Source organism: Cervus canadensis, chromosome 13 (genome assembly GCF_019320065.1).
Source record: "Cervus canadensis isolate Bull #8, Minnesota chromosome 13, ASM1932006v1, whole genome shotgun sequence".
NCBI lineage: Eukaryota > Metazoa > Chordata > Mammalia > Artiodactyla > Cervidae > Cervus > Cervus canadensis.
In genome coordinates this window covers 44,477,796-44,503,515 of record NC_057398.1, presented here as the reverse complement: position 1 = coordinate 44,503,515, position 25,720 = coordinate 44,477,796, and the positions used below count along the sequence as shown (strand labels likewise).

Here is a 25,720-nt window from a genome sequence, read left to right as displayed (position 1 = left end):
TCTTAAGTAGCTCTCAGAAGTAGTATCTTTTTAAAAAATTGCATTACTGTAAGGGGAAAAAAGAAATATTACTAGAGGAAGATGCTTGTGTAGGATACTCTAGATTTTTTCTCAAGGCTAGTTGGAACTGAACATTAGGGATATATACCATGATTTTCTGAAATATGAGTGCTAACTGGGGAGAAGCAGAGCATAAATTCAGAACACAGTAGGTTAGTATAGGTGAAATATTAAAGTCCTGTAATGAAAAATGTAAATATGAGGAACACATACTTTCAGAAAGAGTAAAGAATATTTTTCAGATGTCTCTGTATGTATGTGTAAAGATCTGTGGCTTCAAATTTGACTAGATTTTGTTTGTTTGTTTTTCAAAATCTTTTCTAAGAATTGCCCTGGTGGAAAATATTCCTGAAGGCCTTAACTATTCAGAAAATGCACCATTTCACTTATCACTTTTCCAAGGCTGGATGAATTTACTCAGCATGGCCAAAAAGTCTGTTGACATAGTATCTTCCCATTGGGATCTCAACCACAGTCATCCATCAGCATGTCAGGTAAGCTGCATCCTCTAATGTGTGTGATGATTTGACTTTTGTGCATTTTATACCCTGTAGTATTCTTGCTTCCACTCCTCAAGTTCAAGTTCATTTTTGCTGTCTATACCCATAGTTCATGTTCATTATTACATTTATATGTATGTGCTATTGTTAATCAACGGTTGCTCAGTTTCTACTAGAATGCCAGGTTTTCAGGGGCAAAATCACATCTCATCTTTGCAAAGAATAGGCTCTTTATGCTGTATCGGACAACTTCAGGGGTGTCTTCCCATTGTGGTGTCTGTTGATGGCACACTGCAGAATTCTACTTTGCACAACCTGTGTTTTTTCAGTTCTAATTCTGTAACTGCTTGCTGAGGCATTTATTTGGTTCATTGGTGTCTTAATTTGTCTTTGTGGCACAGAGCCAACTTTTTAAGTAGTGAAGTCACCCTTTCCAGTATAGCTGTATATTCTTGACTGTTATATTTGGGTGAATAGGAAAAAGAAGTTATAGGAACAACCTTTAGAAAACTGACTAAATGATCGAAATGATTTCTGAATGAAAAGCTATCTTGGAGATATGAAAATAATCCTGGTAATCATTCGTGTGTTTTCCTTTGTGTCGGTACAACCTTGAGAGCACTGAGCTATCAAGTGTATGACCATTGGCCTAAACTTAAATTAGTCATGAGTCCACATGTCTATGTGCTAAGTTGATTCAGTCATGTCCAAATCTTTGCGATCCTATGGACTGTAGCCCGTCAGGTTCCTCTGTCCATGGGATTCTCCAAAGAAGGATAGTGAAGTGGGTTGCCATGCCCTCCTCCAAGGGATCTTCCCAACCCAGGGATGGAACCCTCATCTCTTATGTCTCCTGCATTGGCAGGTGTGTTCTTTACCACTAGCCCCACCTGGGAAGCTCCATGAGTCCACAGTAGGTTTGAAAGCCAGCCTGACACATCACCAGTTTTCCGAACTTGGAGAACAGGGAATGTTTGTAGATTGGGACCTAGTTCTGCTTCCTAGGAGTGCTTTCCTAGTCTACTGTTCTCAGAAACTCATTGCTCCACCCCCTGTGCTTTTCTTTCTTTTCTGTCCAGACTTATTTTCTTAGTTGACTTTCTGCCAGTAGAAATTTGAGGCCCAAGAGACCTCTTTTTGTTTTAAACCATCCCTGTCCCTTTTTAAGTAGTCCAAAATGGAACAGCCCCTTAAAAACTTTTGTAGACCTTCTGTGTATTCAGTGGTAATCCACTCTATTAGCAAAAGGCTAATAACTCACAGGTGGGTCTTTTTCTACCTCAGGTGGTGATTCTTCAGAACCTCACTCTTCTCACTTCCAGGAGTCCTTTTGTCTGAGATGGTCTGTCACCTCCCACTTTTAATCCATCAGAAGACTCAACAAGGACTCTTACAACCACAACCTTGATTTGCTCTTTACCCTGAGGCCATTTCTCACTTTGAGAATGTTTTCCTAAATTGAGAGACTGTCCTAGATTTTCTGCATTTCTCTCAAAGTTCTGCATGAAAACGAACTAGTTCCTTCTTATCACGTACCACCAAAGCTTTGATAACCAGCCTGAAAATCGCCTTAGCCAGATCTCCAAACCCATTCGTCATATTTTCTGTCTCCTACTTTACAGCAGACAGCAGCATTGCTAAACTTTTTACCATTACTTTCTCAAGGACTCAAAAGCAATTTCTTCCCTGTTCTTCCAGCCTTGAGTAACAGAATGAGATTCCAATCCATCCCACCACCCAGTCCCATAGCCAATGCCACATGCTTTAAGTTTTCCCAGCAGTAGTTTCTATTTAATTTTCTATTGTGGCTTCACAAACAACTCCAAAAGTTACTCATTATTATTTCCTGGGATTCTGTGAGTTGGCTGACAGTTCTTTGGCTCTCGTAGTGCTGGCTGGCATTGCTTATACGGTTGTGTGGAGGTAGGAGGGCAGCTGAGCCTGGGCTGACTGAAGGCCAGACAGGCTTGTTCTCTACATGTGGACACTCATCATTCAGTAATCTAAACCAAGGTTTTTATAGGGCAATTGGATCCGAGGAGAGTGCAAATGAAAACTATAAGACCTCTTGATGCTTGGGCTCCCAGAACTTTACTACATTCTCTAAGTCCAAAACAGTCACGTGGCCAGGCCACAATCACTGGAGGTACAAGAGACTCCAGGAGGGATATGCATGTACAGGAATGGGAGGAACTGTTGGCAGCCAAATCCCAGGTGGTTTGTATGCTTGCAAACCTTGGAAAAGAGTTGAACTACATCATTCCAACCTCTTGTTCTATGAACCCAGCAAACCCTTTTAGTGTTCAGACTCTGGGAGAAGATGGGTCGTTAGAGAATGCCATGGCCTTTCTGTGTCATGGCTCATAAAGTTACATTATGGTTAGTATTCAGTACTGCTCACAGGGCAGTGATGAAATGGATGAGTGAGGCTCCCAGTCTGTTTTGCTTAATGGTGCCTAGCATGGTGCTTGATGCATACTAAGTGTTCAGTAAATATTTGTTGAGTAGTAAATATTAAATAAGGGCTTCCCCAATGGCTCAGCGGTAAAGAACCCACCTGCCAATGCAGGAAACATGGGTTTGGTCCCTAGATCAGAAAGATCCCCTGAAGAAGAAAATTGCAACCCACTCCAGTATTCTTGCCTGGAGAATTCCATGGACAGAGGAGCCTGGCCAGCTGCAGGCCATGGGGTCTCAAAGAGTCAGACATGACTGAGCGACTAAAGATCAATAACAGTAACAACAGCCTGGTTATTATTGAGCTCATCCAGCAAACCTTTAGGAGGAGTCCCCGGGTGTGAACTGATATCTTCCGGTGGAATCACTCTACTCCCACCAGAGTTGCCTCTTGACTGCCTCTCATTCTCCTAACAGCCCCAGGCTCCTTTACAGTTTAACATCAACTGGTTTTCTGCAGAGTTTTGAGCTAATTTCGCTTTGCCCCTTTACAAGGAGAAGGCTGCATTTGCAGACATGAGGAATAGAGGGGCTTTACCTGCTTTGGAAATTAAATGGATTCAAGCAGAATGTGAGACTGATTGCATAAATAACTCTCCCTACTCCTGCCTGCTCCTGGCCCTGAGTGCCACGCCCTGTGAGAGGTGGTGAACAGGAGACAGGGGGGAGGTTGACAGCAGTGTTCACAGGGTCCCTACTATGGACGCATGCAGCAGTGAGCAGTAGCTGAAAGTGAGATCTTAGTTCCCTGACCGAGAATGGATCCCTGGTCACCCAGGTGTAGACCGGAATTCCTGTCCACTGGACCGTGAAGGCCAGCAGCTAGAGCCTAAATCCCCAGTCCTTACCTGTCTTGAAAATAAAATTCTGACAAGGAGGTGGAAGGAAAAAGAGAAAATCAGAGTACAACACAGAAAGAAGCATGGGCAAACTCTGGAAGAGAGTTGCACCTTTGAAAAATTTAAATCCTTTGTAAGGGGGCACTTTGTCTTTGTCTACCCTCACTGGGTCTTTGTCCACCCTCTGGCCATCATCTTGTTTTGCGCCTCTGATTAATTTGTCTCACGACCCTCCCCAAGATGTGCACATACCCCTCTGCCAAGTTGGAGTCCAGCTCAAGGTGTCTGGGAAGGAAAATTGCAAGACATATGGCCTGGTGGCCATCCCCTGCCTTTTGACCCCCAAGGAGTCCTTCTGTGCATGTGTAGTATCTCCCTTGCCACAAGGACAAAAAAATACACCACGTCCTGCTCCTTTTCTCAAACAGAGTTTAGTGCCTCTTTGTAGTTGCCATGACTGTTTTCCTCAGGTGTCCACAGGAGACAAAGCCTGGCTATTTACCCTGTTTCTGTTGTTATTTCTGTTTTGGAGAATAAACAGGAGGGTGATCATAAATGCCTAACCTGGAACCCACCTATCTCATATCTCAGGAAATGCAGACAGGAAGCCAGTTGGAAGTGTCCAGCCTGAAGCCCACCTTTTCCTTCCCCATGAAATGTAAACAGGGGGCCAATTGTAAACGCCTAACTTGGATCTCATCTATCTCCTGCCTCAGTATGGCAACAAGACAGTGGCTTTTCTCCTCTTTCTCTGGTCCATTGGTGGCCAAGTGATTGCCACTGGTCAGACACCAGGCACGGACTGTGGTCTTTAAAGAAAGAGCAAGCTTTTCTTGCTTGGAATAGAGTGCTTGCTGCCCAGTTTGCTCCATTTCCCATCTCCCCTCATCTGACCCTCAAGTCCTAGAGCAGTGTTCACAGAAGGACTTAGGATACAAAGGCCCAGAAGAACTTGTCCAAGTACCACATGTCTTGGGCTTTCAGAGATTATTTTTAGAGCCTGGCTCACTCCTTCCTACCCTCTCACCACACCATAGGGGTAATTGTACAGAGATCAGAAATGGAAAAAAGAAAGGTCCTTGCTGCCAGCTTTTTCTTTTCAGGTGTTCTTACAGGACCCATATCCTGTTCTCTCCAGGCCATCAAGTTTTACCATTTCTACAAAGGAAGGTACTGACTGAAAGACCATTTGATTTAAATTCTACCTGACTTTATCTTTCAAATGGAAATAGAAAATTCAAGATTTTACCCAAATTTTAAATTTGAGGTGACTAACCTTTGGACCTTTTAGTTTTACCATGCCCTCATAATTACTGGGATATGGTTATTGATTGGCTTATTGCACACAGAAGACAAACAATTTCTTATTGAGCTAAGAAAAAGAAATTCACACCTTAATTACTCAAGTGAGCTAACTAAAATTTTTTAAGGTGACCCAGTATCATGAAAATTGACTCAATTTTGAAACTTTTTTTCATTAATATATTTTTAAAAGAAAATATTTTTATTTCGAGGAACACAATATTTACTTCTAAACCAACAGAGTCTGAAAATTCCTAAGTGGGAACCATAAATGGTAACTAGATAAGTAGGAACTATAATTGAAAAGCAGCCCATCTACTTATCATCCTGCAGCTGTAAGCAAAATACACCAAGGAATGATATAGCCAATGGCAGGCAGGCCCCAGCTCAGCAGAAAGGGGACAGAGATAAACATGGCACATGACATCTGTGTGTTCTCTGGATGTCTGTGTCCTCTCTGGATGCCATTTCACAAGAGTGAGCTTTGTGTGTGTGCTAAGTCGCTTCAGTTGTGTCTGGCTCTTTGCGACCCCATGGACAGTAGCCCCTCAGGCTCCTCTGTCCATGGGATTCTACAGGTAAGAATACCGGAGTGGGTTGCGGTGCTTTCCTCTAGGGGATCTTCCTGACCCAGGGATTGAACCCATGTCTCTTACATCTTCTGAAGTGGCAGTCAGGTTCTTTATCACTAGCACCACCTGGGAAGCCCAAGAGTGAGCTATGGTCATTACTAACAGAATGATGAAAGCCTATCTTTTTTTTTTTTTTCATTTGCCTGGAAACAGAAGCCCTCATTAAAAATGCATTTTAATCTGTGTCACCAGAGGGTTGCTGGTTTAATTCCCACCCTGAAAAACTCATTTTGTCTTTCCTGCCTTGCACTGGGTATTATTAATCTTTTGGTACTTGTTTCCTCCTGTGCTAAAAGAAACTGGGCAGTGACCTCCCTCTACATCACAGTCATGTTAAGGGCTAGTGTGGTCTACAGTTCCATGGAAGTTATATTTTCATATTTAATCAAAATACATGGTTGAGCTAAGGGTTTTGTTTCTTTCTGTCTAGATGATGAGTTTACACAGTGAAATATTGAATTTCTAGGACAACTTGATTGCTAATTTATGGGATAAAATGATGGAGTTTTATGAAATCAAGACTGTTTAGGAAAAGCCAGAAAATATGATTTGGCAAAGGCTTATTAGTAGAGCTACCAAATTCATTAATCATAAAAATCCTATTCTCTATGAGTTTTCTGGAAGAAACCAAAAAAACCAATTAATGAGCTATGACTGAATCTTTTTTCCCCCTTTTATTCTTTTTTTAAAATTAATTAATTTATTTTAATTGGAGGCTAATTACTTCACAGTATTGTGGTGGTTTTTGCTATACATTGACATGAATCAGCCATGGGTGTACATGTGCCCCCCATCCCGAGCCCCCTTCCCACCTCCCTCCCCATCCCACCCCTCGGGGGTTGTCCCAGTGCACCAGCTTTGAGTGCCCTATTTAATGCTTCGAACGTGGACTGGTCATCTATTTTACATATGACAGTATACATGTTTTAACGCTATTCTTTCAAATCATCCCACCCTCGCCTTCTCCCACAGAGTCCAAAAGTCTGTTCTTTATATCTGCGTCTCTTTTACTGTCTCACATATAGGGTCATCGTTACCATCTTTCTAAATTCCAATATATATGCGTGGATATACTGTATTGTTTTTTTTCTTTCTGACTTACTTCATTCTGTATGATAGGCTCCAGTTTCATCCACCTCATTCAGTTCAGCCGCTCAGTCATGTCCGACTCTTTGCAACCCCATGAACTGCAGCATGCCAGGCCTCCCTGTCCATCACCAACTCCCGGAGTTTACTCAAATTTATGTCCATTGAGTGGGTGATGCCATACAACCATCTCATCCTCTGTCGTCCCCTTCTCCTCCCACCTTCAAACTTTTCCAGCATCAAGGTCTTTACAGTGAGTCAGTTCTTTGCATCAGGTGGCCAAAGGATTGGACTTTCAGCTTCAACATCAGTCCTTCCAATGAATATTCAGGACTGATCTCCTTTAGGATGGACTGGTTGGATCTCCTTGCAGTCCAAGGGACACTCAAGGGTCTTCTCCAAAGGAATACATCAAGGCTGTATATTGTCACTCTGCTTATTTAACTTATATGCAGAATACATCATGAGAAACGCTGGGCTGGAGGAAGCACAAGCTGGAATCAAGATTTCCGGGAGAAATATCAATAACCTCAGATACGCAGATGACACCACCCTTATGGCAAAAAGTGAAGAACTAAAGAGACTCTTGATGAAAGTGAAAGAGGAGAGTGAAAAGTTGGCTTAAAGCTCAGCATTCAGAAAACTAAGATCATAGCATCCGGTCCCATCACTTCATGCAAGCAGATGGGGAAACAGTGGAAACAGTGACTGCCTTTATTTTTCTGGGCTCCAAAATCACTGCAGATGGTGATTGCAGCCATGAAATTAAAGACGCTTACTCCTCAGAAGGAAAGTTATGACCAACCTAGACAGCATATTATAAAGCAAAGACATTACTTTGTCAACAAAGGTCCATCTAGTCAAGGCTATGGTTTTTCCAGAGGTCGTGTATGGATGTGAGAGTTGGACTATAAAGAAAGCTGAGTACCAAAGAATTGATGCTTTTAAACTGTGGTGTTGGAGAAGACTCTTGAGAGTCCCTTGGACTACAAGGAGATCCAACCAATCCATCCTAAAGGAGATCAGTCCTGGGTGTTCATTGGAAGGACTGATGTGGAAGCTGAAACTCCAATACTTTGGCCACCTGATGCGAAGAACTGACTCATTGGAAAAGATCCTGATGCTGGGAAAGATTGAAGGCAGGAGAAGGGGATGACATAGGATGAGATAGTTAGATGGCATCATCTACTCAATGGACATGGGTTTGGGTGAACTCCGGGAGTTGGTGATGGACAGGGAGGCCTGGCGTGCTGTGGTTCATGGGGTCGCAGAGTCGGACATGGCTGAGCAACTGAACTGAACTAGAACTGATTCAAATGTGTTCTTTTTAATGGCTGAGTAATATTCCATTGTGTATATGTACCACAACCTTCTTATCCATTTGTCTGCTGATAGACATCTAGGTTGCTTCCATGTCCTAGCTATTGTAAACAGTGCTGTGATGAACATTGGGGTACACGTGTCTCTTTCAATTCTGGTTTCCTCAGTGCGTACACCCAGCAGTGGGATTGTTGGGTCATATGGCAGTTCTATTTCCAGTTTTTTAAGGAATCTCCACACTGTTCTCCATAGTGGCTGTACTAGTTTGCATTCCCATCAACAGTGTGAGAGGGTTCCATTTTCTCCGCACCCTCTCCAGCATTTATTGTTTGTAGACTTTTTGATAGCAGTCATTCTGACCGGCGTGAGACGGTACCTCATTGTGGTTTTGATTTACATTTCTCTGATATTGAGGGAGGTTGAGCATCTTTTCATGTGTTTGTTAGCCATCTGTATGTCTTCTTTGGAGAAATGTCTGTTTAGTTCTTTGGCCCATTTTTTGATTGAGTCATTTATTTTCCTGGTATTGAGCTGCATGAGCTGTTTGTATATTTTTGAGATTAATTCTTTGTCAGTTGCTTCATTTTCTATTATTTTCTCCCACTCTGAAGGCTGTCTTTCCACCTTGCTTTTAGTTTATTTTGTTGTGCAAAAGCTTTTAAGTTTAATTAGACCCCATTTGTTTATTTTTGCTTTTATTTCCAATATTCTGGGAGGTGGGTCATAGAGGATCTTGCTGTGATTTATGTCAGAGAGGGTTTTGCCTATGTTTTCCTCTAGGATTTTTATAGTTTCTGGTCTCACATTTAGATCTTTAATCCATTTTGAGTTTATTTTTATGTATGGTTTTAAAAAGTATTCTAGTTTCATTCTTTACGGGTCTTTGACCAGTTTTCCCAGCACAACTTGTTAAAGAGATTCTCTTTTCTCCATTGTATATTTTTGTCTCCTTTGTCAAAGATAAGGTGTCCATAGGTGCATGGATTTATCTCTGGGCTTTCTTAAAGAGATGTATTTATATGAAATCAATTAGTTACTGTTCTACAGTGAACCATGATGATGTATCACAGTTGTTTAATTTTGAAAAACTATGATTTTAAAAATATAACAGTATTTGCTCAATTTAGGAAGTAGCATGTTTGAAACTTTAATGATCCAGGAGGTTGTTTTGAAATGCATAAGTCAGAATTCTGTCTCTAGACAATGAGTGATAGGCAGTTTTCAGTGGTAGACAGACTGTAGAGTCAGGAGCACAGCTTATATTTCTTTTTATCCACTTACTGGCTGTGTGACTTTGAGTTAGATGCTGAACTCTCTGTGCCTCAGTTTTCTCATCAGCAAAATCAAGGTGATAACAGAACCTACCTCATAGGTCATTGTGTAGATTAAATTAGTTAATATGCAAAAAGGGCATAGAATAGTCTTTGACCATTTATCGCCTGTGTTAGTGTTTATTGCTAAATTCATGAATGTTGTTCACAATGACTTATTTGGGTACACACTACAAATCTGGTTCAAGTCAGTTTAATTATAGTAACAAATAATGAGTTCTCACTGGGTGCTTTATACTATGCTAGAATCCAACATGATTACCATGTAAAATTAAAAGAGGAATTTAATTTCTACAAATGTGGGACTCATTCTGGTCCGCTCTGTTTCTTAGTGAATTCCTGCTGCTTCTCTATGCTTTTGCTTCCCCATCTGTTGAATAATTCTAATTATATTCTTGCTTGCTTTCCAGTATATTTCCAAGGGAAATCATCATTCAGATGTAAACTCATAAACACTATGATTAGCAAGAGTTTAACCTCTTTGATTCTTTTAGAATCCAATCAAAGAGACATGAATAAATCATGAATCCAAGGAGATTCTTCTCAATTATTAATGTTTTCATTAAATAATAACTTTTCTTTTAAATTGTCTTATCTTAGTTTTATTTGCCTATATGATGTTTTCTCTCTAGACTTTCACTTTCCTAAGGTCAATTTATGTTTTTGGAAATTTCTTTTTAAAAAAATAGGTTGGATTTTTTTTCCCATTAGAATATTAATTTTGTTGTTGTTCAGTCACTCAGTTGTGTCCAACTCTTTGTGACCCCGTGAAATACTAATAGTTCCTTACTATAAAAAAAAAAACCTGGAAATTACAGAGAAATGAAAGAGAACAAAATCATCCATGTGATCATCAGCAAACATTTTGTGATGGTTATTTTAGGCATAATTATATACATGGGCTCTTATAAAGAAACGTGTATCTTAATTTTTTTGAACTTAATGTCACACCATAAATATCTTTCCATGCTATTAGAAGCCCTGGTAAACATCATTTTAAATTGGCTGCCTGATATACAAATGTAGTATATGTACCAGATTAAACATATATAACTATTTCTCTATTATTGAACATTTAAGCTATTTCTTTTTTAGGAAATGAATTCTCCTGCAGACAGTATTTCTGTGCAAACCATTGTTTTCTTTTTGCTCATTTACTCAGTATCCATTCTTAGAAATAGGGTTAGAGGGCTAAAGAGTCTGAACTGGTTTCTTGAAACAATGGGGTTTTGAGGGAACATGTAGAAAACTCTCATGGTTGCTACCTAGGAATGCTGGGACCACTGGGAGAGACGACTTGAAGGAATTTTGCTTCCATTCTGTGCAGGGCTCTTTGCTGGCTGAGAAGAAGTGATTGTGGAAGAGCTGCAGTGTTGGGCACATCTTGGCATTCCTCCCTCGCCCCAGTCACATCACAGGCCACCATCTCGTGCAGGGCCATCCACACTCTTGCCCATACTGCTGAATGCTCTGCCAAGATTTCACGTTGTCCACCCACCTTTTGCAGCCAGACTGGACTCTCGAGCAGCCTTAAAGCTACTTCCTAGTACTGTAGGAATCCAGCTGCTCAGGTCCCTGTGATAAGTTTGATTCTCCTGATACTAATTCCTTGCAATTTCCTGCCCCTTTACTGGTATGATGAACCTATTCATCTCTCTTCATCTGTCCCTGATGGGGATGGCTTTGTTCATATCCAAGGGGTGCATAATTGTGAATAACCATCGTTAGGCAACGTCTTGATGATTAACTCTTCTGAATAATTAAATCTCTTAATGGGATGGATCCTGGACTGGCAGCCAGCATGTCTATGTAGTAGATACTCTTTGCTGTTATCAAGCAGGTAATTGTTGTTGCTCATCACCCAAAAAGTGGGCATTCTCAGCTAAGTTGTTGGGTCTGTGACACTGAGTTCCCAAAGCTATGATTGATCCAGGACCACAAGACATTTGTGAACTGATGTAATGGCCAACATCTTATGGCTTCATATAAGGAATTCTATACTCCTTCAGCATGTTCTGAGGGCAGCCAAAGTCTCTGGCCACCATCCCCAACTCTACTCTTTTCTTCAGCCCACACCTAACCATCCAGTTCATTTCTGTGCTGTCTCATAATACCTGAGATCATTCCCCCCCCCGCCCCCCCGCCTTTTGTTTTTACTTTGATTGACTCTGCTGTAGCTCAGGTCACGTTATCTCACACTAACCTTCTAATTTCTCTTTCAGCCTTCAGGCTTGCCCTGTACAAGTCCTTCTCCACTTTATTGTCAAGAGTTTCTTTCAGAACAGAAATTTGACTATGCCCTTCTCTAGGTAAAATCCTTCAGGGGTCCACACTTCTTTTCAGATGATGTGTAGATGCTTTGCCCAGGCTTACAAGACCATTCATGATGTGCTCCTACTTAGGTCCCTGCCACAGACCTCCACCCGGAATACTTTTACTCTCTTCCTCCTTTTGAGGGAACTTTCCAAGCTAATAACCTTGGGCTGGGTTATTAGTGTTCTTGCTGTGTTTCCTCTAGGCCTGTACCTTGTCCACTTAACATCGGACACATTGGGCTGTATTTTCTTATTATCATGTATCTCCAACATGTATTAAGGTCCTTGGTACATAGCATGCATCCAGTAAATGAATATGCTTAAAAGACACTTTTCTTTGTCTTGAGAGTATTTGAGAGTAAAAGTTGACACTGACAAATATATGTCAGTCACATATCTGTGTTCAGACCCCTGGCAGACTTTGTATATTTCAGTAAATAATAGATAAATAAGAAAATTTTAGTAACTGTTCTAAACTGTAAACAACTTTTTTCCAGTAAATGTAGTACCAAAAATTTTTGATTGTGCTGGGTATTTATTGCACTGCATGTGGGCATTTTCTACTCGCAGTGACTTGGGCTACTCTCTAGTTGGGGTGCACAGGCTTCTCCTTGTGGTGGCTTCTCTTATTGTGGAGCACAGAATCTAGGGCACATGGGCTTCAGTAGTTGTAAAACACAGGCTCTGGGGCTTGGGTTCAGTAATTGTGCTGCGTGGGCTTAGTTGCTCCAAGGCATACAGAATCTTCCTGGACCAGGGCTCAAACCTGTGTCCCCTGTATTGGCAGGCAGACTCTTTACCACTGGGCCACAAGGAAAGTCCTGATTTAAACCTTTTATCCCATGTGTGTGTGTGTACTTATGATTATATATATAATCATATATATATATAATCTTTGTGTCCAAAGAGTTGGACACAACTGAGTGACTTCACTTTATGTTTGCTAGCCATGTAGGCTTGTTCTTCTTAGACGTTTTTTTTCCTAATCCTTCCCACCAAGAAATTTAATACCACAGATATATTGCATATTTACTGTATGTGTATCTGTGTTTTATTAATAAAAAGTGTAACTTTCATTTTCACAAACATCTCTACTCTCACACAGTTCAGTTCAGTCAGTTCAGTCGCTCAGTCGTGTCCGACTCTTTGCGACCCCATGAATCACAGCACACCAGGCCTCCCTGTCCATCACCAACTCCCGGAGTCCACCCAAACCCATGTCCATTGAGTAGATGATGCCATCTAACTATCTCACCTTCTGTCGTCCCCTTCTCCTCCTGCCCTCAATCTTCCCCAGCATTAGGGTCTTTTCAAATGAGTCAACTCTTTGCATCAGGTGGCCAAAGTATTGGAGTTTCAGCTTCCACATCAGTCCTTCCAATGAACACCCAGGACTGATCTCCTTTAGGATGGACTGGTTGGATCTCCTTGCAGTCCAAGGGACTCCCAAGAGTCTACTCCAACACAGCAGTTCAAAAGCATCAATTCTTCAGCACTCAGCTTTCTTCACAGTCCAACTCTCACATCCATACATGACCACTGGAAAAACCATAACCTTGACTAGATGGACCTTTGTTGACAAAGTAATGTCTCTGCTTTTTAATATGCTGTCTAGGTTAGTCATAACTTTCCTTCCAAGGAGTAAGTGTCTTTTAATTTCACGGCTGCAATCACCATCTGCAGTGATTTTGGAGCCCAGAAAAATAAAGGCAGCCACTGTTTCCACTGTTTCCCCATCTGCTTGCATGAAGTGATGGGACCAGATGCTATGATCTTAGTTTTCTGAATGCTGAGCTTTAAGCCAACTTTTCACTCTCCTCTTTCACTTTCATCAAGAGTCTCTTTAGTTCTTCACTTTCTGCCATAAGGGTGGTGTCATCTGCGTATCTGAGGTTATTGATATTTCTCCCGGAAATCTTGATTCCAGCTTGTGCTTCCTCCAGCCCAGCGTTTCTCATGATGTATTCTGCATGTAAGTTAAATAAACAGGGTGATAATATACAGCCTTGACATACTCCTTTTCCTATTTGGAACCAGTCTGTTTTTCCATGTCCAGTTCTGTTGCTTCCTGACCTGCATACAGACTTCTCCAGAGGCAGGTCAGGTGGTCTGGTATACCCATCTCTTTCAGAATTTTCCACAGTTTATTGTGATCCACACAGTCGAAGGCTTTAGCGTAGTCAAGAAAGCAGAAATAGATGTTTTTCTGGAACTCTGTTGCTTTTTCGATGATCCATCGGATGTTGGCAATTTGATCTCTGGTTCCTCTGCCTTTTCTAAAACCAGCTTGAACATCTGGAAGTTCACGGTTCACGTATTGCTAAAGCCTGGCTTGGAGAATTTTAGACATTACTTTACTAGCAGGAAAGAATTGGTTGTTAGTCCCTTTAGGGTAATAGCACCCTTATAGGGAATGCCTGTAATAGATTCTTAGTAGGCCTTCTGCTAAAATGTGTCTCTTCACAGATGTACAGAACAGACTTTGGGACTCTGTGGCAGTAGGCGAGGGTGGGATGTTCAGAGAGAACAGCATTGAAACAAGTATACTATCAAGGGTGAAACAGACCACCAGCCCAGGTTGGATGCATGAGACAAGTGCTCAGGGCTGGTGTACTGGGAAGACCCAGAGGGATGGGATGGGGAAGGAAGTGGAAGGGGGGATAGGGATGGGGAACACATGTAAATCCATGGCTGATTCATGTCAATGTATGGCAAAAACCACTACAATATTGTAAAGTCATTAGCCTCCAACTAATAAAAATAAGTGAAAAATAAATAAATAAATAATAATAATTAATAAAAATAAATAAATAAAATAAGTCTCTTCTAAGAATTCTTAATTAGCAAATACATCAAACACATATCCATATCACACTGCTAACCAATAATTTCTTCCCATCGTCTTCCTTCTTGGCTTTTATTTACTTTTTGGTTAGAGCCTTTCATTGCATATGTTCTGCATATGGGTTATATAGTAATACAGTCTCTAAACCTGTATATATCTGAAAATGTTTTTTTCTTTCATGCTGGCAGTAAAATTCTTGACTAGGTAAAACATTCCTGGGTGTCACTGTTTTTCTTCCATAGTCTCTCACCACCAAATGCTGGTTTAGTGGTGCCAACATTTAGCTCCATGCTAATCTAATCTATTTTCCTTGATAGTTACCTTTTTGCTTTGTTTTGTTTTGTTTTGTTTTTGGCCAGGAGTTTGTAAGAATTCCTCTCTTTCCTTGGTGTTGATTTATTTTACAGAATGTGCCTATATGTGACTATCCACATTATACTTGCCTCTGTCTTCAATTATCTTTTTGACACATATATCTATATCTTTTCTCAAGTTAGACACATTTTTCTTCTTTTATTGCAAACCCCTCCTTTTTGTCTCTTTTTCTCTTCCAATACACCTATTAGCCACATGATGTGTGTGTGTGAGCTAAGTCACTGCAGTTGTGTCTGACTCTTTGTGACCCCATGGACTGTAGCCCGCCAGGCTCCTCTGTCCATAGGATTCTCCAGGCAAGAATACTGGAGTGGGTTGCCCTGCCCTCCTCCAGGGGATCTTCCCGATCCAGGGATTGAACCCGCGCCTCTTATGTCTCCTGCATTGGCAGGTGGGTTCTTTACCACTAGCACCACCTGGGAAGCCCTAGCCACATGGTATATATCTTCAATTTATCCGTCTCCCTTTTCTCCCCTGGTCACCATATGTTTCCATGTATGTGTGTGTGCCTGCTTGTTTGTGCTTTGAGATATTTCTTCCATTCCATCTTTGGGCCACTGAGTTGGGTCTCAACAGTATTCTTTAATTATTTTTCTAGTTTAGCTCTAGATTGTAGAGTGTTAGTCCAGCATGTCTGACTGTCCTTGAGTGCTCACATTGTGTCTTAGCTCCACCTCCTGTCTTCTTGCGCCCATTGTATCCAAGCATCTCTCTTACTGGATCCTCTTAAGTGTGTTGGTGTTTGATTTTATCAGCTTATTAATGGCTTTCTTTCAAGTGAAGGAGGGGCTGTATTAGATGGTTAACCTGTCTATCACAGGTCAATTGAAGAGCATCTTTCCTCCCCACCGCCGCCCCCTGTAATACTTCACATTCCCAAGCCCAGGCCTCGGGATTTGCCCCGGCTCCTATGTAGTCTCCTGGAGAACAGGAGCACTCAGTCACTCATGTTAGACAGGGACTGACTCTGCAGGCACGTTGGTATCCAGAACCTGACTCTGCTGGTTATTAAATGCCTTCCAGCCCCAGACCTGCTTAGTTCAGAGGAGTTGGATATACTGGAGCGGGGAGGGAAAGGAGAGGAAGAGACTTGGATGTAACTTTCTTTCAGAATACCCCTTCTGAAGAAAGAATACCCCCTTAACATAAAATGGTCATATAGAGAAAATTATAGTAAATCAGCATATAGAAAATCAGCATATCACTTAATTTTCTTGGGCCTGAGTATCCTTATCTATAAAGTGGGGAGATTGGTAGGTTATTGATCTCAAAGATATCTTCCAGCTCTGACATTCTCAATTTCAGTATTCTAATGATTCTGCATCACACCTCAGTATGATAAAGGGGTAGAGTTCAGTGGTTTTACAGTTGTTTTCTGTGGAGCCCTGGGGAAACACACAAGAGGACAGAGATGGATTTATGGAGATGCTTAGCTTAAGTTTTCATTTAAATGAACAGTTTAAAACAAGCTTGAAAACCATCGCCATATTCTATATCATCTCCAGAATTAATCTTACAGAGCATGATTTTATTCTGATTTCTCTTCAGTATTTTTATTTTTCCCCCTTCACATTTTATTGTGGAATTTTATCCTGCCCATGAGTTGTTTTGGGTCAACAGAAATTGGCAGGATTTATAACCTCTATTCTCTTGGGTTAAGCAGTCTCTTCCGAGTCACAGACGGGCTGAACTGGATCTCTGTCCTTGGGGCACCACTCCCTCCCTCTCCAGGACCATACTGTCTATCATAAGGTTTTAGCAGATAAAAAAAAAAAAAAAAGCTTAAAGTAGGTCAATGTGCCTGAGCCACTAGCTTTCTTCAAGATGATTTATTTGAGTTTAAAATGTTGGCTGATGTTTCTCACCAGAAAGAGCAAGTCTTTAAACTACTGATGTTTAAAAGCCAAAGGGACTTTTGTTATTCCTCTATGAAAACATAATGAGTAAATTTAACTCAGAAAGCAGTAGTCCTTACTGCAGATCTCAGCATAGAATAAGTGTTTCATACCTTTCAAAATAATTATATTTTGAACGTCTTAGCAAAAATGTGTGGACTGGGAGGTAAGACACTGAAAACAGGCAAAATTTAATAGAAGTTCTGCCTCAAACCCAGGTACAGAAATTCTACCCCAGCACAAGTTCATTACAAGTGAGCACTATAATTAAAAATTTTAAGAATCCTTGGTGTAAGTAATGAGCACATATGATAGGCTACCCACTCCAGTATTCTTGGGCTTCCATGGTAGCGCCTATGGTAATGGGTTCAATCCCTAGGTTTGGAAGATCCCCTGGAGAAGGGAAGGCTACCCAGTCCAGTATTCTGGCCTGGAGAATTCCACGGATGGTATAGTCCATGGGGTCGCAGAGAGTTGGACATGGCTGAGGGAAAAGGGCTTCCCTGAGCTATCAGGGAAGTAAAAATAAGGTTTATTTAATGATAGTCTGCCACTGTCTGTAGCTTTTGGAGCTTCAGTTTTCATTCGTGTTTGAGAGGTCTGGTCTTCATTTTAAATCTCACAAAAATCACACAGTAGAAATCAATTTAAGGCACACAGCCAGAAATACAGATAGGTTAGAAGATCTCCTGTGTTTCATTTTTGCTAAAAGTATTGTTAACTAAGTACAACAACAACAACAAAATTTGTTTAAAAACACTGGCTCACTAACCATGGGGACTCACAGAACGCACAAATTACATATGCCCTTTCCCCGTGTGAAAGTGAAAACTGCAAACATTTATGTGACTGTGAGATGACCATGCGTCTAGGCTCTAGAAATCTGGGCTCTGCAGGCCTCAGCCAGCCTTCCAGGGTGTGTGACAAGAGTATAGCCACTTGGCAGAGTGACAAAGCTTACAGAGAGGAGGTCATGCTGGTGGCAGGCAGCTCGGCAGAAAGCCCCACAAAGTCCCACCAAGGGCATCTTCCCTCACATCCAGTGTCTGAGCCTCTCACTGCCAAGGCCTCACTTCTCCATAGTAAATTTGACACTTATGTAGACCCTGAAATCAGCAAATCAGCAACTGTTTTTTCCCTATCCGTCTCCCTCTGCCTTCTTATCTTTCTCTCTCTCTCTTCCCCTCTTCTTTATTTAAAAAGCAATTTGCAACTACCTAATGCCCTCATTAGACCTCCCTTATAGGAAGACCTACTTTGTGGGGAGGCTGCCTCCAGGTTCCGCATGTAGACTAATTTGGTCACTTTTTTTCAGGCTTATTTGTTTCTCATAATGTTGTTTATTTATTTATTTTTGGCTGTGCTGAGTCTTCATTGCTGCATGCGGGCTTTTCTCTACTTGGGGGAAATGGAGGCTCCTCTCTAGTTGCTGTGTGCAGGCTTCTGATTGCAGTAGCTTCTCTTGTTGAAGAGGATGGGCTCTGGGGCACGCAGGCTTCAGTAGTTGTGGCACGTGGGTTCAATAGTCGTGGTTCCCGGGCTCTCAACCAGACTCACTCTGTGGTGATCTTTCCCGACCAAGGATCAAAGTCATGGGATCTTCCCCGACCAGGGATCAAACTCGTGTCTCCTACATTGGCAGGTGGATTCTTTACCACTGAGCTACCAGGGAAGCCCAAATTTGGTCACTTTTGATGACTTCCACTTGGGGCAACCTTTACCAGCATGGTTAGACAAAAAGGAAACTTCCATGCCTAGCAGGGGCGCAACTCCTCCATCCTCTAACATCTGGGGATGTTGGACCTTAGGTTGTACTCACCAGCTCCAGGCAGGAGATGGCTGGATTATGCCAGACACTCCTCCCTGCAGTCAGCTGGCACCCTAGCCCAGGCATACCAGCCCTTTGCTCCTTCACATTCCAAAGCTTTAGGGTTTTGATCTTTGGTCTCTTTCTTTTCTAAGGCCCAATTGCAAGAATCACTGCTCTGCATCTACATTCCATCCATTTACCTTCTCAGTCTTCAAATTCTTTCTCCATAATCATTATCAATACTCTATTCTAATCAAAGTAAGATAAAACTTTACCACTTGGGGGCCATTAAGACCAAAGCCTTATTGCCTGTTTAGCCTATGAGGGCATTTGAGTTTGTGGCCGCATAACACAAACCTGAAAAACCAATAAAGGAAGACCAGTTCCCTCTTATGATAAGGAGAAGGAGTCTATGGAAACACTATGGAGTCTACGAAAAGAGAAAATAAACAGGATAATGTTGCAATCCACTCACCTGTGATGGTGTAAGGAACCCACCACTATATAGAGTCTCCCTGAGATTGATTTAAAAAATTTTATTTTTTACTATAAAAATTATGTTTGTGAAATCTAATAAAGAAAACCTTTTGTTTTCAGTTTTTTTAGGCTAGGGTAATAATTATAGATTTCTAGTTGAATTCAATAAAACATAAATTTGAAATGAGAAAATGAATTTAGGTAAATCCCTGATAAGTAGTGAAAGTGAAAGTCACTCAGTTGTGTCCAGCTTTTTGTGACCCCATGGACTATACAGTCCATGGAATTCTCCAGGCCAGAATACTGGAGTGGGTAGCCTTTCCCTTCTCCAGGGGATCTTCCCAACCCAGGGATTGAACCCAGGTCTCCCACATTGCAGGTGGATTCTTTACCAGCTGAGCCACAAGGGAAACCTGGCAGGCTCCAGTCCGTGGGGTCACAAAGAGTCAAAATGACTGAGGGACTAACACTGGGTCAGTAGTAATGATTCCCCCCATAATGGCTAACACTTAAAGGATACTTACCTACTACTAACCCTTAATCCTCACAAAAACCCTTTAAAGTAAACATTAATATTATCAACACTTCACTGAGGAAGAAAGTGAATTAAGAAATAATTTGTAAATTGGAAAATCAGCTGGAATCTGGGTCTTTCTGGGCCCAGTCACAACTGTTTAATATTCTCTGCCTCTTCATGTGTAGATATTTAAGAGTTCATGAAAAAGTAAAAGAGTAGATTTGCATTGTAGCATTGAAATGATTATTGCAATAATTATTGAGTTGCACAGTACTCAAAAAACAATGTAATCTGTGTTTGTACACCTACTCTATTTCTATAAACTCTTTGAAAAAATTTGCCATGAATACCAAGTGCTGAAGTACTTACCTTTTAAAATTTGAATGGATAGTTTTAATTTTCAATGTTTATTTATTCCTATTTAAAACAGCATAATATTAGGTTTTCTGACTTTGGTTCTGAATGTTTTTTCTAGGGTCAACGTCTTTTCGAAAAGTTGCTCCAACTGACTTCTCAAAGTATTGAAATCAAGCTAGTGAGTGATGTAACAGCTGATTCAAAGGTATTAGAAGCCTTGAAATCAAAGGGTAAGGCCAAGGTTGACATGGTACTCTACCTCTGGGTGTTCTGTTCCAGTACATTTAATTCTATTTAGAGTAGTACATGATTTCTTTATACACAATTTCTTTATAATCAACACACTTGACTTAGTACACTTCCTGTTTCTCCTTTGAAAAACAGCCTGATTAAAGTCTTTAAATGAGAGAACTAATTAATCAATTCTGCTGGGATTTTTAAAATAGTGTTGTTGCATATTAGCTTATGCAAAGTACTCTACTGGCCATTAGATGATAATTAACTAGAAAGAAGAATCTTTCCCTCTGTAAACACTTCAATGATGTGATTAGAGAGAAGAGCCACTTCTTATCAGAACAAACACTGGATTTCTGGTTTTCTCTTGACCATTAGATGAAAGATCTCTTTGTGCTACATGTATTGTTTGAAATAATATAGTCAGAGGTAGGAGTCTATGAGTCATTGCCTTATTCACGAATTTTAAGATAATTCTGCAGGAGACCATCATTTGTTTGGTCATTTTACAATTTGCTTCACACTTTCTGAACACTGAGGATAATTATGAAATAAATTTCTTCATTTTGCTGTATCCTTTACTAACTGAACTCTCACTTATAAAGAGTTTTTACTGATTTATTATATATATATGTATATATACACACACTCTGAATTTGCTTGCGGACTGTAAGCCTGTGAAAGACATATAATAAATGTCAGAAATTTATTATTAACAAAAATTATTAATAACAAATATTTTGATGAACCATTTGAAATCTGTGTTGGAATACTTTGCTTTGGGGTAGCTTTTATTTTTTTTTAGGGAGAGTTCCTTGTCTTTTGGTAAAGTTCCAGGAAGGTTTGTCCTGAAATAGTTCACAAAAGACAGGTAAATTAAGACTAGCCATGAGCAACTTCAGCTGTGAAGGAGTTACTGAGTTTAGAAGTTAATCAGATCCATCCTTCCTCACCTCCCCTGCCCTCACCTTGGCAACCACAGGTCTGTTCTCTGTGACTGTAGGTGTCCATTTCATAGATAGGGTCATTTGTGTCATATTCTAGATTCTACATGAGAGTATTTGTGGTATTTGTCTTTTTCTTTCTGACTTACTTCACTTAATATGATCATCTCTAGTTGCATCCAGGAATCCTAATGAGCATTCTTTGGGCATTTTCAGATCATTTTGGCTTCCTCACCACAAAGAATTTACCAAACAGTAAATATTTAATTGGCATTTCCTTGTGATTAAATCTTACTTTAATTAAAGTCAAAACCTTAATATCTGAAATAAGAATATAGCACTTTCATTTTTCTTAATAACTCTATTTTAAAAATAAATCATTAATTACATTTTATTTCCCCATGATTGTTTAATAACCTGTTGTAAAACAAGAAATGAAAATTGGCAATTATGTGTATTAAACATATCATTTATACTTTTTAAAACAGTTCAGATTTGGGGATCAGAAAGCTTTTCATAGCAACTATTCTGATAAAACTCTAAAATATTACTTGAAAAAGAAAATATGACTTTAACTAGGATAAAATATTTTGATTTCAGGTTTACAAGCATATACAAGGTAGAGGTGGTTTCATATCAGAGGGGCAAACAGCTTTGAAATTAGACATGCTGTCCCTTAATTCCTAATTTTAATTTCCAATTATCTGCTCAGAATTTTAGAAAAAAGATTACCACAGAATAGTTTAATAGTTGATAGAGCTACATCTGGGTGATGCTATTTTTCTAGCACCACAAATGCTAGCTATCTCATAGCAATGCAATCTGCACATTTTAAGTATTGAACAGTAGTACCAATTTCTCATTATTAATCAGTGTGTTCACAGAATACTTCATAAGGCAAAACTTGACCTACAGAGAAAAATCTATTCTATTCTATGCAAAAATTTCTATTTGTCAGTGAAAGCTCTTTCTTTTTTTCCTCCAGCTTTATTGAGATATAATCAACAAATTTGGATCAGGAAGGTCCCCTGGAGGAGGGCATGGCAACCCACTCTAGCATTCTTGTCTGGAGAATCCCATGGACAAAGGAGCCTGGCAGGCTGCAGTCCATGGGGTCACACAGAGTTGGACATGACTGAAGTGACTTAACTGCAGTTAAGTTACATGAATGCACATGCATGTAATCAACAAACAAAATTATATATATTTAAATGGTATGATGTGGTGATTTGATATACATTGATGCTCTGAAATGATGACCACATTAAGGTTAATTAATCACCTTACACAGTTACTTTTTTTTTCTATTTTGTGGTAAGAACTCTTAAGATTTACTGTCTTTACCAAATTTCAAGTGTGCAATACAGTATTATTACCTGTAGCCACTATACTGTACATTAGATCTATAGAATATACTCATATTTTTTAACTGAAGTACAATTGATTTACAACGTTGTGTTAATTTCTGCTGCACAACAAAGTGATTCAGTTATGCATATATGTACATTCTTTTTATGTTCTTTTCCATTATGATTTATCATAGAGTATTAAATATAGTTTCCTGTGATATACAGAAGAACCTTGTTTATCCATTCTATGTAATACCTTACATCTGCTGACCCCAACTTTCCACTCCATCCCTGTCCCAACCCCACTTCCACCTTGGCAAACACAACTCTGTTCTGTATGACTGTAAGTCTATTTCTGTTTCACAGATAGGATCATTCGTGTCATTCTTGAGATTCCACATACAAGTGATATCATATAGTATTTGTATTTTTCTTTCTGACTTCACTTAGTTGATATCTAGTTGCATCCATGGTTGCTGCAAATGGCACTAGTTCATTCTTTTTCATGGCTGAGTAGTGTTCCATTGTATATGTATACCACATCTTCTTTATCCACTCATCTGTTGGTGGGTATTAGGTTGTTTTCATGTTTTGGCTATTGTGAACAGTACTGCTATGAGCATAGGAATGCATGCCATTTTTTGAATTATGGTTTTGTCTAGGTCTATATGCCCAGGAGTGGGATTGCTGGATCTTATGGCAATTCTATTCATAGTTTTCTGAGAAACTTCCATACTGTTTTCCTTAGTAGCCACTAAGGAAAGCACCAGCTTACATTCATACATTACAGTTCATACATCCTATGAACAGCATAGGAGGATTCCCTTTGCTCCATACCCTTTCCAGCATTTGTTATTTGTGGATGTTTTAATGATGCCCACTCTGAGTGGTATGAGGTGGTACCTCAGTTGTAGTTTAGTTTTGATTTGAACTCTCTAGTAATTAGTGGTGTTGAGCATCTTTACATTGGCCATCTGAATTTCTTCTTGGAGAAATGTATACTTAGGTCTTCTGCCCATTTTTCAATTTTTTTTTTCTTTGTTGTTGTCATTGAGTTTTATGAGCTATTTATATATTTTGGAAATTAAGTTCTTGTTGGTTGCATCCTTTGCCAATATTTTCTCTCATTCTTTTCATTTTGTTTATGGTTTCCTGTACTGTGCAAAAGCTTGTAAGTTTTATTAGGTCCCATTTTTTAATTTTTGCTTTTATTTCTACTGCCTTGGGAGACTGACCTAAGAAAACATTGGTATAATTTATCTCAGAGAATGTTTTGCCTATGATTTCTTCTGGGAGTTTAATGGTGTCATGTCATATTTAAATTGTTAAGCCTTTTTGAGTTTATTTTTGTGTATGGTGTGATTTTTGTGTATTGATTTACAAGCACCTGTCCAATTTGCCCAACATCACTTGCTGAAGAGACTTTTTCCCATTGTATATACTTAGCTCCTTTGTCAAAGATTAATTGACTATAGGTGTGTGGATTTATTTCTGAGTTCTCTTTTTTTGTGCCAGTACCACACCATTTTGATTACTATATCTTTGTATTTAATAGCATTGTCTGAATTCTGAGAGGGTTCTGCCTCCTGCTTAGGAACTTACTCATCACTGAGGACTTCCCGGGTGGCACTAGGGGTAAAGAACCTGCATGCCAAATGCAGGAGACATAAGAACAAGGTTTTAATCCCTGAGTCCAGAAGATCCCCAGGAGGAGGGCATGGCAACCTACTCCAGTATTCTTGCCTGGAGAATCCCATGGACAGAGGAGCCTGGAGGGCTACAGTCCATAGGGTCACAAAGAGTCAGACACAACTGAAGCGACTTAGCACACACGCACGCATCTTATAACTGAAAGTTTGCACCCTTTGACCACCATCTCCCTATCTCTCCCAAACACACTCCCCCAGTCCCTGGTACCTATTGTTCTACTCTCTGTTTCTATAAATTTGACTTTTTATTTATTTTTTTTTAGATTCTAGAGTTAAGTGAGACAACATAGTATTTGTCTTTCTCACTCTGGCCTATTTCAGTCAGAATAATGTCCTCTAGGTTCATCTGTGTTGTTGCAACTAGCAGGATTTCCTTCTCTCTCATGGCTGAGTAACATATTCCATTGTGTGTGTGTTTGTGTATGTATGCACGCACACATCTTCTTTATCCAGTCATCCATTAACAGACTCTTAGGTTTGATGTATCTTTGTTGACGTGAATAATGCTACAATGAACATGAAAGTGCAGACATCTCTTCAAGATATTGATTTTTCTTTCTTTTGGATATGTACCCAGAAGTGGGACTGCGAATCATATGTTGGCTTTATTTTGTGTTTATTTTTAGAAACCTCCATACTGTTTTCCATAGTGGTTGCACCAATTTACAGTCCAACCAACAGTGCAAAAAGGGTTCCCCATTCTCTACATCCTCACCAACACCTATCTCTTAGCTTTTTTATAAGTCATCTTAATGCATGAAGTGACATCTTCTTGTGGTTTTGATTTTCATTTCCTTCATGATTAGCAATGTTGAGCACCTTTTCAGGTTCTGTTCAGTTCAGTTCAGTCACTCAGTCATGTCTGACTTTTTGTGACCCCATGGATTGCAGCATGCCAGGCTTCCCTGTCTATCACCAACTCCTGGAGTGTACTCAAACTCGTGTCCATAGACTCAGTGATGCCATGCAACCATCGCATTCTCTGTCGTCCCCTTCTCCTCCTGCCCTCAATCTTTCTCAGCATCAGAGTCTTTTCAAATGAGTCAGCTCTTCGCATCAGGTGGCCAAAGTATTGGAGTTTCAGCTTCAGCATCAGTACTTCCAATGAATATTCAGGACTGATTTCCTTTAGGATGGACTGGTTGGATCTCCTTGCAGTCCAAGGGACTCTCAAGAGTCTTCAACACCACAGTTCAAAAACATCAGTTCTTTGGCACTCAGCTTTCTTTATGATCCATCTCTCACATCCCTGCATGACTACTGGAAAAACCATAGCTTTGACCAGACGGACCTTTGTTGGCAAAATAATGCCTCTGCTTTCTAATATGCTATCTAGGTTGGTCATAGCTTTTCTTTCTTTTTAAAG

At 40.1% G+C, this 25,720-nt stretch overlaps 1 protein-coding gene across 5 annotated transcripts in view; it reads left to right on the top strand.

Annotated features, from left to right (window-relative positions):
- PLD5 (phospholipase D family member 5) overlaps positions 1 to 25,720 on the top strand; it is a 380,018-nt gene that overhangs the window by 225,196 nt on the left and 129,102 nt on the right. For all 5 annotated transcript variants that reach the window (XM_043486037.1, XM_043486040.1, XM_043486038.1 and 2 more), the window contains 2 exons: positions 386 to 554; positions 20,237 to 20,348. In XM_043486037.1, coding sequence (XP_043341972.1) covers positions 386 to 554; positions 20,237 to 20,348 — 281 coding nt within the window. The remainder of the gene's footprint in view (positions 1 to 385; positions 555 to 20,236; positions 20,349 to 25,720) is intronic.